The 13,276-nt window shown below is 48.6% G+C and overlaps 1 protein-coding gene across 1 annotated transcript in view; it reads right to left on the minus strand.

Annotated features, from left to right (window-relative positions):
* Positions 1-752: 752 nt before the first annotated feature.
* The window catches only part of BRINP1 (bone morphogenetic protein/retinoic acid inducible neural-specific 1), a 73,020-nt gene continuing 60,496 nt past the window's right edge, over positions 753-13,276 (minus strand). Inside the window, exon 7 of the mRNA XM_005880936.2 lies at positions 753-2,347. Within this exon, the coding sequence (XP_005880998.2) occupies positions 1,207-2,347 (1,141 nt within the window). The 3' untranslated portion in view covers positions 753-1,206. The remainder of the gene's footprint in view (positions 2,348-13,276) is intronic.

Genomic DNA, 13,276 nt, shown 5'->3' on the forward strand with positions numbered 1-13,276 from the left:
CACTAGAGGTGAGCTTTGCAATCACTTTCCTTCTTGAGCCTCTCCACCCAATTTGATCCCCAAGCCCTACGTGAGGCTTCTCAGCTTTCACAGATGCCAAAGAAATGGCAGTGTTATATTATGGATGTGTGCGTATTCTGAGTTAATCAAAAAAATAATTTTTTAGAGACTTCCTTGGGGAAGTAAGCTTGGCAGACCAATGCACTATTTAAGCCTACCCTAGTTTATTTTTTATTTAGGTTATTGATTTTTATTCAAATTAAATTTTAATATGTGTGGTATTTCTAGGAAATCTGACATAATTTCTGTTTTTGGAGAAAGTGGGTGAAAGGGGTTTCATGACTAAAAGAAGAAAAAAAAACCTATGAAAACAACCTGAGACTGAAATATACTCTGTCCCTTGGCATTTAGCCTGGAGAACACAGGAACATGGCAGCATGATTTAGGAGGGCCTGCCCAGGAACTCAGGCCTCATGCAGGCAGTGACTGCGTGTAGCCAGGGGCATGCCTTTCTCTCTGAGTCTATTCCCAGAGAAATCGAGGCCCTCGACTGCTGACATCTAAGGTAGTTATTGTTTCAGCCCTGTGTGATTATGGGAATACCGCTCTCCCCAATCCCATCTGTTGTCCAGCTTCAGTGTATTCACCATGAAAGACGTGAGGTAGGCAAGATAGCCCTGTTACTGCATCCGCCACCCTTGTGTGAAAATGAGTCAAAAGAACCACAAAGAAATAAGCATAGAGAGGGAAGAAATCATAACCGAAGAAATATCTTCTTTATCTATGTCCATTTCCTCCCACAAGGAAAAATGGCAGTGTCGGTTGTACATTACATATAGCTCGCTTTCTCTTTCGCGTGTCACCTTAGCACCTGCACAGCAGAGACCTTTACAATCCATTGCATAGGCTCTCCCCGCCTCCCCCTCCACCCAGCACCTGAGGCCTAAGAAGCAACTCCAGCTCCCTCCACGCTCCTCCGAGGGCTGAACCCCTTCTTCCTGACAGAGTATAGAAGTAACAAACATGCCCCCACGGTTTCAGACAGTCGCTAGAACGTGTTCAGTGTCCAACGAATGAAGATGTTTCCTCTGTCTCTTCGAATAGTAATTACATTTTACAAATTTTTTTTTATGTACTTCGCTTGGTTTTCGTCCTGTTACTGTTTGTACAACAAAAGGGAACGTCCCGTGGCCCGGGAGTGGCCGGTTAGCAGAGCTTGGCCGTCATCTGGTCGGACTGTTTGAGGATCTCCGTGTTGTAGAGGTCCAAGGCGTGGTTCACCCTGATGATCTCGCTGTTGGTCAGCTTCAGGCGGTGCTTCAGCATACAGGAGAACAAGTCCAGCTGGGGCTTCCCGGGGGCCACCGGCGGGGCCAGGCGGTTGATTCGGTCCCGAATATCCAACAAGAGGAGCATCACGGACGACGAGGAGTAGAACTGGCCGCCCTGCGTGTAGGACTGGTTGACCTGCTGCACGGCGCTGCGGAGGAGGTCGGCGTTGAACCGCAGGCTGTAGCCGAACACCTGCACGTCCGAGATCTTGATGTAGAACTGCCTCTTGTTGGGGTCGGACAGGTCCACGGGGCCCTGGCCGGTCTCGTTCCGCAGGACGGTGGCGAGCCGAGTCCGACTGCGCAGGTAGATGTGGACCGTCTCGAAAAACGTCTTCCACCGATTGCCCAGCAAGAGGGTCCAGTTGTAGCACTGGCTGTTCTGGAGGCGGACCTTCTCCCAGCGCGGGTAGCCGAACTCGCCGAAGGGCATGTTCCAGCCCTCCGAGTGGCTGCCGCTGAAGGGGTTGACATAGACGAAGAACATGGGGTCCAGGCTGCTGTTGCGCATCTGGCAGATGCGCATGGACATGCCGATCACCATGTGGATGAAGTCCATGCGGTTCTTGTTGCTCTTGAGCGTGAGGGACATGCGCTTGCGCCACCGCGGGTCGAAGAAGGTGTCGAGGCGGATCTCGTTGCTGACGAAGGTGGTGTGCACGTAGAGGCGCGAGTCCATCTTCTGCAGCAGGTACTTCAGCTCCAGGTCCTGGAAGTCCAGGTCGGTCTCGAAGCTGATGAACTGCTCGCTGCGCTCCGAGTCCACGTTCTGGGGCTCGCAGCGGCCGCGGTACAGCTTGTAGCCCTTGTTGCAGGAGCCGCAGAGCGAGATGTTGGCCAGGCTGCACATGGCGCAGCTGTTGTTGCCGCCGATGATGCAGGGGATGGGGCGCTGGCACAGCGTGGTGCTCCCGTGGCACACGCAGCTCCTCTGGCTCTCCAGGAAGGTTCCCCAAAACCCGTTCTCATTGCAGTAGAGAAGCGACTGCACCCTGGCCAGCCACTGCTGAATCGTCCTGGGGACAGAGGGAGAATGGAGAATGTTAGCCACCATGGGCAGGCGGTGAGTGACGATTGTCCAACTGATAACGTACATGGAGAAGCCCTAAGAATGAAAGGGCTGGGCAGAACAGTTCGAATAGGAAGGGCTCTGAATGGAAGTTAGGAGGAGGGCATTGTCAGTCCTTGTAACCCACAGGCCAGCTATAGGATGCTGGGCTTTCCCCCGTATGTTCATTGTCCAATCCATAAAGTGAAGGGGTTGGAGTACACTTCTTTGGGCCCTTTCTAACTATTTGATTCCATTATACATTTGCCCCACATAAATTTGATTCAGAAAATTAAAATGTATAAATTCAAACACCCCTGCTGGATGACAACAGATTGAAAAAAGGGAAAAATCAGCAATAGAAAGTAGCTTTAACCTGCATCAGATGTTTCAACCCTCACAGATTCTCCCAGGCGGTTATATAACATTCAGCCTCAACAAAAACAAGTTATATTTTATATCACTCTACAGATGGCGAAGTGCTGCCATACTGATGACCTGATATGATCCCGACAGTGGCTTCTCCAACAGGTAAGAAAGATGCCATTACCCCCATTTTCCCAGAACTCCTCTCAGTGGAATTTCCATCACAGCCTGTATGTCTAGGTCTCCCTACCCACTGCCCCTCAACGCTGTGTACACGATAGCCAACCTGTCGCCAAATTCCAGCCATGGAAACGTTCCAGGAAAGACAGGTACTCCACCAGATAGAAAGCAACAGAATAGGTAAAAATACGCAAGGCAGTCAGCTTAGCGCCTCACTTCTTTCCTCATTCCTGTGCAAGTCACCTCCTGGCTGTCTTTCAAGCTACGAATGATTCCTTACACACGCCTTGTACTTCTTACCCTGCACGGGGCACATTCACTCCCATTTTCTCCCTTGAGCCTACAACACCCTGGAACTAGCTGGAGTGGTGCTGGGCATCTCCCTCTCCTTCCTAATCATGCCGCCCACACTGGGCTGCGGGGAGGATTACATGAATTTTTATGTGTAAGCTTTGCCCCAAACCTGATAGGTATTGAGGGCTCGATAAAAGTTAGCTCTTATGATTCCTGCAAAGGGACTGCCCTGCTCCATTTGATACGCATGGCAATAGAAGCTCAGAGATGAAAGGACGGACTAAGTGAGCGAATAGAGAAGTCTCTTGGCTCAGAGCTTTGGCTTTTTCTTTTTCCATTAAATGTCAAGCAAGAGTGAAGAAAGCCCTTCTTAAGGCTGCAATGGGCTGTGGTGATGGTGATGATGACGAAGGTGGTGCATGATCCCCACTTTAGGAAGCTGGAAACAGAAGCCCTTTTGCATTGTACTGCCTGTGGGAGGAAGTGTCAACCATCATCTACGCCAGTGGTTCTCAACCTTCCTAATGCCGCGACCCTTTAATACAGTTCCTCATGTTGTGGTGACCCCCAATTTCATTGTTACAAATTGAACATAATTAAAGCATAGTGATTAATCACAAAAACAATATGTAATTATATATGTGTTTTCCGATGGTCTTAGGCGACCCCTGTGAAAGGGTCTACAAATTGAACATAATTAAAGCATAGTGATTAATCACAAAAACAATATGTAATTATACATGTGATTTCCGATGGTCTTAGGAGACCCCTGTGAAAGGGTCGTTCGACCCCCCAAAGGGGTCGCGACCCACAGGTTGAGAACCGCCGATCTACCTGATCATTCCTATGGTTAAGCCACCATGGCCACACTGGGGAACCGCCGGTTTGGCATTAGAGCCTAAGGTTAAAAAGTGTGCGTGTTGGCCCAAGTAGAAGCGAGTTCCGAGCTCAGTTCTGTAACCAGGAACCAGTCACTTCATGTCTGTAAGCCTCGGTGTCTGTATCTCCAATGAGAATGATAAAGCCCATCTTCTGTGGTGGGTGAGAGGACTGAGTGAGATAATATATTTAAAGGCGGGAGCCCGGCAAAGAACAATTATTGAAGAGGTAATAATAATAATACTCTTATGCCAGGGAATAAGCTGTTCCTTTGAAGGTATTGAGGCACTCAGGGATTTCACTATCTCTCTGGAGTTTGAGGAAAACCAGTTTTTCATACGGGACATTTGAAAATCGATACTGTTGAACCAGCTTCCCAGGATGCTGTGCTTTGAAATGAGTTGCTTATCAGCTGAGAGGAATGGAGGCATAATTAGCGAGCTCCTTGAAACTGCGCTGCCTTTTAAATCCATAGAACCACCCAGCCCCTGGCAATAAAACCCCCATCACATTCAGAACATGGGTTTTCTTGTCAGTTTCCCCTCCAGGCTCTAAGGCTTGCGGGGCGGGGGGCGTTGGAACCTCCTTCCCTGAACATCTAGCCCAGAGACTGGCTCCGTATTAGTGTTTGCTGAGTGAATGAACAAAATTAATATTTTTGTTGTTTTTCATTAAGAAAACCTACCTTCCCTTCTCCCCTCCGGACTGCAGTATTAGTTTTCGATACCATCCACCCACACAGCTCAGCCCCAGTCTCCGCTGCGTGAGACCAAGCCCATCCCAGCCTGGAGAACAGCAGCAGGCCCGGCCTTCAGGCCACGCAGCTGGAATGCTAATGAGCTCTGCGGCTCCCACCTCCCAGACCAGAACATTGACTGAATATTGGCTATGAGTCATCCGATCGTTTTGTGAGCTGCGGGGACCCGCCACACGTCTCCGATTGCACGGTTCCATCTGAGGAGAGCCTAATTTCAAAATGCCTCTTTCACATGGCCCACACTTGCCCCTGTCACTCCCTCTCCAAGTGACAGGACAGTACCCCATTTAGAGCTCCTCTGTTCCCATCTGCAAGGCACTCTATAACCCCGCAGAGCGCCCCCTTTCTCGTGTCTCATCATTGGGGTCCTTTGTCAGGGCCGCAGCCCCCACTCCTTGAATCAATGCTTGATTGTGGCTGAACTCTCGGAATCCTCAGGGGGGGGGGACTAAAAAGATGAAAGTTCCTGGTCATGCTGCAACAGGCAAAGGGGCTAGTGGCGCATTAGGATTCCAGCCCAGTCTGGCGGGAGGGACTGCGGACAGAGGCCCTCTGAGGCGCGTGAGCAAGCGGCATGGCACCTGCATCTCCTGACCTCAGAATAATCAGGAGGTTGTGGGCTGCATCAATGAAGGCATTAATGATACAGCGAGAGGACTTAGAAAGAGGCAGCGTGCACGGAGGGGGGAGAGTAGGGAGAGAGGTGGAGCTCGGGGAAGGGTGATCAGGGAGGAGAAAAGGATGCGGTGTTGGAGCTGATGGGGGAAATGAAGGAGCTGGATGAGCAGACAGGGCAATGCAGGAGGCACCTGGAGAGGGGAAAGGTGATGGGAGGAAATTAGAGTGGGGAGGACAGAAACAAAGAAATGCAGCCACTGTTATCACTCACGGAATATGGGCACTCAATGGGCTATGTGAGGGCGAGTGGTCCTTGAGGGAGGGGGCCAGATGGGAGGCAGTGTTACTATTGAGTTCTGATTCCCAAGGTCAGTGACCTTTCCTTTGCTTTTCAATAACCTTGAGAAGAACAAAACCAGAGATACAAGCTCATTCCAGTTTGTGTGTTTGTTCTTAACAAGCAACTTCCAACAATGAGGACGCCACCTGAATCAGATCACCCTCCTATCCCTTCTCCATCTGCAGCCAGGGCTCTAGGTAGTCATTACTGATGGGCAGAAACCCTGCCATGCTCAACAGAAGGCAGCACCCTAAGTGGGCCAAGGCAATCAGTGGCTGACAACTACGGAGCACTCACTGTGTACCAGGCATTGTGCTGGAGCAGCATAGCCAACCAGCTGCATGAAGACAACGAGGCCTGGAGAAGTGAGATAACTTGTCTCAAGTCACGAAGTGACTCCGGGGTCCCTAACTCCAGCACGGGCGCACTTTCTACAACGTACCACAGTGTAAAATTATGACAAGAAGCAAGCGAGAAGTGAGCAGGCCACAGAGAGAGAGATACATGGAACTAATGGAAAGTTTGAGCACGGGAAGGGCCTATTATCACATGCCTGGCTTCCTCTGGACCTGCCAGGATCCTTCTCCGCCATTCACAGATAATTGGAGCTCAGGACTAGTGCACAGGGAGAGGCTGGGGACCAGGGGTAGGAGGGACTACGATCTATAAATACCACTTCCCAGGCTAGTTGGTGACAGCCTGCCTCAACCCTGGCAACAGAGGACGGCTTAATAGGCCGGCTGGAGGGAGGGGCTCACCAGGGCCTGACATAGCCCCACTGCAAGGCAGTCAGTTGGAGGCAGCAAGGACCAAGTTTTAAAATGCTTTTCTCTGTCCCTGGAGATCCAAAGCATCTTCCATTCGCAGCCAAAGCTGAACTCCAATACATCTAAGTCAGCATCTTTCTGTTGGATGGGGTTTCAATTCATTCTGATGGGGCCTGAGGGGAGGGAGGAAGGAGGAAGGGAGGGAGGGCAGGAAAAGGTGCTTTTATTTCTAAAGCCCACTGGTGTGTACCCTCTGAGGCTCACAGGAAGCCGCCTGGACCACAGAAGCGGAAGACCGGGACGCTGCCCTGGAACTGTCCGGCCATCTCCCTCCTGCTCAGACTGAGCACTGAGACCTGGGCGGACCCACGTTTCTTGAGTGCTTTCCACATCACGGCAGCTGCCCCTCTCTCCTCCCATCAGGCCCATGAGGTAGGACTCCCCGGTGATTTCCACTTTACTCATGTGGCTTTGAAGGCCAGAGAGGGGCTGTGACTTGCCATGGTCACACAGCACGGATGTGGCACACCAGAGCTCAGGATTTCTGTATCCAAACGCGGTGCTCCCTCACGTTGCCTGCTGTTCCTTTCCTACCCTCTAAACCCCAGAACGGAGGAGGAGAAGCTAGGCTCCGGGCCATGGAGACACCACTGCTCGCCTGCAGGCCCTGTCGTTGCCTCAGCCAGGATTTTCTGGCGACATGACAGGTCTCCCAGTGACACAGCGTGGAGTTGCTCGTCATTGGAGGACGGAGGCTGTGCCACCCAGGGCTTCCCATCAGTGCTTTCACAGGCACACACCTCCCTCTCAGAGCCACCTGGGTGGGAGCCTCGGCTGGGACTCCTAATTCAAGCAAACTCCCTGCTGATTTTAATTGGAGGTTTTGCCTAAGACAGGAATGCAGCCTGGGCCAGTGGCATTTTAGGGAAGATCATACAAATCGGGTGCCAAGGATGGCGGGTGGGGAGGGAAGAGGCAGACCTAGGCTAAAATAGAAACCTATAGTCCATAATTCCCATTGGCCTACCAGAAGTGTTTAAAAGTGGAGAGGAAATGAAAAAAAAAAGTGGAGTTCTGATTTACTGTGTTATTTATGCCCTGTGCTTCATCCTTGGTGTGTCTCTGACATCGTAATGGGTGTCTGAGTGATTCCGTGAGACTCACAAAAGGTATATATACTCTGTAGACCTTCGGCTACACTGGGAAGACAAACAGTTGTTTTTAGGTTTCTGGTGATGTACTGTTTTTTGGTTGTGCGAGTGTGTGTGTATGTGCATGCGTGTACATGCACAAGCACGTGTGTGTTGAACAAATGGTGCTAATAAGAGATGTATACATCAATGGTGCCAGAATGCTTGGGGCTCAACCGAAAGCAGCCCGGGTTTATGGATGTGCTGTATGCATTATAACTGGCCATCGGACCCACTCTGTGTTCATCATTTTTCCCAGATAAATATGTAGCCTTTTAATCATTCCCCTCTTAAGTTTCTATCATTGCCTTAATAACCTGCTTTCCCTCCTTCTTCTCAGTTCTTCACAGGATGTCAGAGCCTCTGTGAACGGCTCAAGCAATAAGAAGGAGAGGCCAAAAGAAGACTTCTGCGGTCCCCTGCCCGGACAAAGATGCTCTCTAGTTTGGTGTCTGCAGGGGACAGAGGCGAAGGCTAGAGGGAGGAATGGGGAGAAGAGCAAGTAAAAATCCAATAGGGGACTCTTTCCAATTAGGTTGTCAGGAGCTTAATTGGGGAGGATTATGAAACAATTTTTGCAATTATACAGTTCTGTGTCTGCAAGAAGGTGACAGGCAGCATCAGCTACATATTTAAATGCAGCATTTTGCTGTGGGGCATGGGTGTGCTGGAGAAAGGGAAGGAAGGGCTGGCAGCAAGTCTAAAAGTAGCAGGTTGCTCCAGGCGTAGGGGCAAGACTGGCTCCTTCTTCCTGGGCGGTGCTCAGGCAGGAGAACCAGGCACTCAGAACAAAAAGCTAGACAGTGAGAAGGGGCTAGCCCCGAACCACAAGAACATTCTTCAAGGTCAATGATCTGGGCAGGAGGAAGGGTGACCGTAGGTGTGGGAGTCAGTTAAGGACATGCTGGACTCAGCCCGTCCACGATTTGGCCTTGGATAAGTCACTTCACCTCTTTGATCCTCAGTTTTCTCATCTGTCTCGTGGGGAAGGCAATGCCTACCTTACACTTTCGTCTTTAGAACTGAATGGGCAGAGCTGCTGGGAGGTTTGCGGTGAAAGGAGGTTCTGACTGGCCATTAACCATTATTGTTACTGCGGGTAAAGAATGCTTTGTTTTATCAGTGTTCCAGGTAAAAATATTCCTCTCCCTGACTAGAAAGGCCAGCTGATTACAGATTAATATCCTGGTCTCACTGGTTCCTCACCCTCCACAGTGTATAATGAATGCTATCTCTGCGATGCTTGAAGAAAGAGCTAGCGACGTGGGCTTTGGAGTCAGAAAAATTGGGTCTTGAATCATAGCTCTGGTCTTCATTACTTAACCTTGAGCTAATTGCCTGTCCTTCCTAAGCTTTGTTTTCTCAACCACGGAACAGAATAACAATACGGTACTTACAGGGTTGTTTTGAGGCTCCCATAAGATAATGTGTTAAAGCTTCCTACACAGTGTCCCCCATGAAAACAAACTACTGTTTTTCTCTTGAGCTCACATAGAAAACAGTTCCTTTGAAACAGGTAATTGTTGCTTTAAAAATCCAGGGAAATAGTTCAATAAATGTTACTGGGTCAGTTGAATATTGATATTAAAACAGCAACAACAAAACCTCTTCTTGACATCTCATCTCTTATGTACCCCCAAATCATTAGCAGATGGATTACAGATCGAAATGTGAAAAGTAAAGAATAAAAACAGTACCAACATCAACAAGACAGGGTTTAGAAGAAAACATAGGGGAGCATCATTATGATATTGGAGGAGGCAAAGGTTTCTTAACATGGCACACTATGCAGGAAAAAAATGAATAGGGATATATTAAGATTAAAACATATTAATCAAAGATACCATTCAAAGAGTGAAAAGACAACCCTTAGAGAATGTATTTTCAATTCCTCTAGCCAATCAAAGACTATTTCTAATAGGTAACTCCTGCACTGATTGGCCGCTGGGGCTAGTCAAAGGCATTTTATGCTGCCTGGGGTTTGCCACCCCTTTCTGGGTTTCTTTAAACCACAGTAGATGCAAATATCACAATCTATAGTTATCTTGAGAAGGTTCTCACTGAATTATTTAATAAGTGTAATTTGTCCTAGAAAAAAACACATGCCTACAAATCAGTAAGAAAAAGTCAGATAACCAAGAAGGAAAATAGGTGAATGATATGAATAGGCACTTCCTCAATGAGGATATTTGAGAGGCCAATAAGCACACGAAACTCCACTTCCTTAGTCACCAGGACCATGCCAATTAAAACTGCAATGTGACACGATTGCAGCAGGATGGCTAAACCCAAATAAAAATAGAAAAGATGGGAAACACCGAGTCTTTGCAAGGATGCTACCAGCGGGAGGGAAAATTAGTTCAGCAAATTTCGAGGAAAACGAAGTATCTACTAAGGAATCTACAACATTGAACCTACAAATACTCTTCCATCCCAGCAATTCCGCTCCTAGCATGTACCCAACAAAATGCATATAGGGCAGGGGTGGGCAAACTTTTTGACTCGAGGGCCACAATGGGTTCTTAAACTGGACCGGAGGGCCGGAACAAAAGCATGGATGGAGTGTTTGTGTGAACTAATATAAATTCAAAGTAAACATCATTACATAAAAGGGTACGGTCTTTTTTTTTTTAGTTTTATTCATTTCAAACGGGCCGGATCCAGCCCGCGGGCCGTAGTTTGCCCATAGCTGATATAGGGGGTCACCCAAAGACACCTGTAAGACGACAGCACTACTCATCATAACCCCAAACTGGAGGCTGTGAGAGTGACCATCAGCAGTACAACAGACTTCCACAAAGAAAAAAATATTCTTGAGAATAAATGAGCCCAAACTACACAAAACTACATGGAGGGATTTCACAGAAGAATGAAAAGGTGAAAGCAACCGGACACACAAGTCCATTCTGTATAGAAAGAGGCAAACCTGAGCAGGGTTTCTGCCGGGCCACACGTATGAATTCCTTTTGTGCACACTTATGTTGTTGTACACTTAGGATGCTTTCACGTTCTATCGGTAATACTTCCATAAAACACTTACCCCCAAAATCATCCTTTAAGACAAGCAGAATACTACTACTAAAATGTGATACCTTACATTTTTCACTGTTAAACTCTATATTTTTATGTCACCTTTAAACTTCCTAAAGCTCTTCGGTGTGGTTCCATAATTTATTTTTTTCCTTCTTTTTGTATTGTCTAAAGTTTTACATATGTCTCCTTTGTCCCCAGTTGACCTCCCCCCAGTGGTTCCATAATTTTGACCTTCACAACTTTTCTGTGTCATGGGATGGGTGGAGAGGGTAATCTGGATCTCATTTGAACGATATGAAAAACAAGGCTCAGAGAGCAGAGTGACTTACTAAAGGTCACCGGTGGCTTCCTGTGGCATCACTAAAACTAACTCACCCGTGTGAGGGTTTGCTGGGGCCCTGTTGAGGTTCGAGGTGGGCGGGCTGGGAGGTGGCTCTGGAGGAGGATAGGAAGGAGCTATCCACAGAAGCTGCAAGGACCCAGCTCTATTTCTCTTTGTTTTTTGTTCTTTTGTTAATCCTCAACTGAGAATATTTTTTTTCACTGATTTTGAGAGAGATAGTGAAAGGGAGGGGGAGAGACAGAGAGAAAGACACATCCATTGGCTGTACATGCCTGGACCGGGGCCGGGGATCAAGCCTGCAGCTGAAGTACATGCCCTTGACCAGGAATGGAACCTATGACCTTTCAGTCTGCAGGCCAACACTCTAACCACTGGGTAACTGACCAGAGCTAGGACCCAGTTCTATTTCTGACTAGGTGCTCTGAGCCTCCAGATTCTATTCTGAACAGGAAGCCACTTCCAGGCCCAAGGGAAGAAAACGCGCGCGTGCACACACACACAACAACAACAACAACCTAAAAACAACAAAAAGCGTCTGAAGATGCTGATTTTCTTGCCCTGTGTCAGCAGATGAGCCAACCGCCCTCCTTGCTACACGTGCAGAATGAGAGACAGGCCTGGTGTTGCATCGCACAAACCCTGCCCTGGTCCGGGTCATACACCCTTGGGTGGCCGCCGGGTTCAGCCTCACTGGCTGCCATCTTTTTACCCCAATAAATAGAAAAGCAATGCCAAAGCCATTCTTAGGTAAAGCGTCGTTGCCCCATGGTTAGGAGGACACTTGAAAGCTCCTATGACTGACAGCTGCCCCCAGCTAGCCTGGGGCTTCTTGTGGGCTTTTACCTCTTCCTCAATAGGACAATTTAATACTCACTTAAAATAGGTCTTAGTCACCAAATGGCCACCCTCTCTCCTATCCTCCTCACCGCCCCCCCCCTCCCCCCGGCCAAAAATCAGTACATCAGGGACTATCAAAGTAGCAATTTACTCCTGGGGAAACTGTGGGCTTAAGATGACAATTTCCAGAACACTGGAGCTAAATGATGCTTAGACAAGCCTGGTCCATGGGGAAAAACCTAGAGAGGTGCCATGACTTATGGTCACACAAGGGGTACCTGGAAGCCCTTGGGGAAGGCCACCCATGTACACTCTTCATCCCCCACCCCCAGCCTCTCCGAAAGGGACGGCAGCATTTTACCTGGTGACGGTGCATTGGAGAAAAGGAAATATTCACACTGTCCAAGGACTGCTGGACACGGGCTCTAAACTAATTCCAGGAGACACACAGTGTCACTGTGGCACCGGTCAGAAGAGGTGCTCAGGGAGGCCAGGTGATCAAAGAGCGTTAGAGCAAGTCCTCTCACAGTGGGTCCAGGGATTATTGCCTGTAGTTTGCACGTGGCTTCCAGAATGCACACTTGGAATTATTCCATAATTGGAAGAACTGGCAGAATTGTCTTCCTTCCCACTTCCGGTATCCACACTCTACACGTACCCACCAAATGATAAAATAACACTGTGGAACATTCTCTCCCGTTAACCAGCTTCCAATAGAATAAAACAACAAAGTGTGCCCTTAGGTTGAGGCATGTGGCAAGGGGCATAAACTTAAGATAAATCCACTAAACCACAATCTTGGTTGACACGGGTCTACAGGCCAATTTTCTATTACAAAATGCTTCCTCACAGGTCTCTGAAGAATGCAGGCCCCTCTGTCCTAAAGTGTGTGGTAATGGGAAAATACATGAAAGGAAAACCCACTCTGGGTGGCAGATGGGCGTGGATCCTTCCACATTCCTCCCTTAGGCATAGGTCTATATTCCTGACCCTCGAGTCTGGGCAGATTCTACCACTGCTTAGAACAACACAAGAAGGCAGACACGATTCACACAGTTTATGATGCAGATCTCAAGAGACTAGCAGCTTCCATTGGAGTGCTGAGACCACTTATAAGCAATCTGACCACCTTGCTGGAGTGATCACTTGGGAAGACCCTGGAGAGAGAGGTCTGCCCAGCCTTCTGCCGTCTCTGCGAAGGCAGCAGACAGGTGAGTGCCACTTTCTCGGAACCTCCAGCCCAGCCCCTCTGCCAGCTGAATACAATGAGCGCCTTCCATTAACTCCATGTGT

The sequence above is a fragment of the Myotis brandtii genome, unplaced genomic scaffold (assembly GCF_000412655.1).
Source record: "Myotis brandtii unplaced genomic scaffold, ASM41265v1 scaffold658, whole genome shotgun sequence".
Taxonomy (NCBI): Eukaryota; Metazoa; Chordata; class Mammalia; order Chiroptera; family Vespertilionidae; genus Myotis; species Myotis brandtii.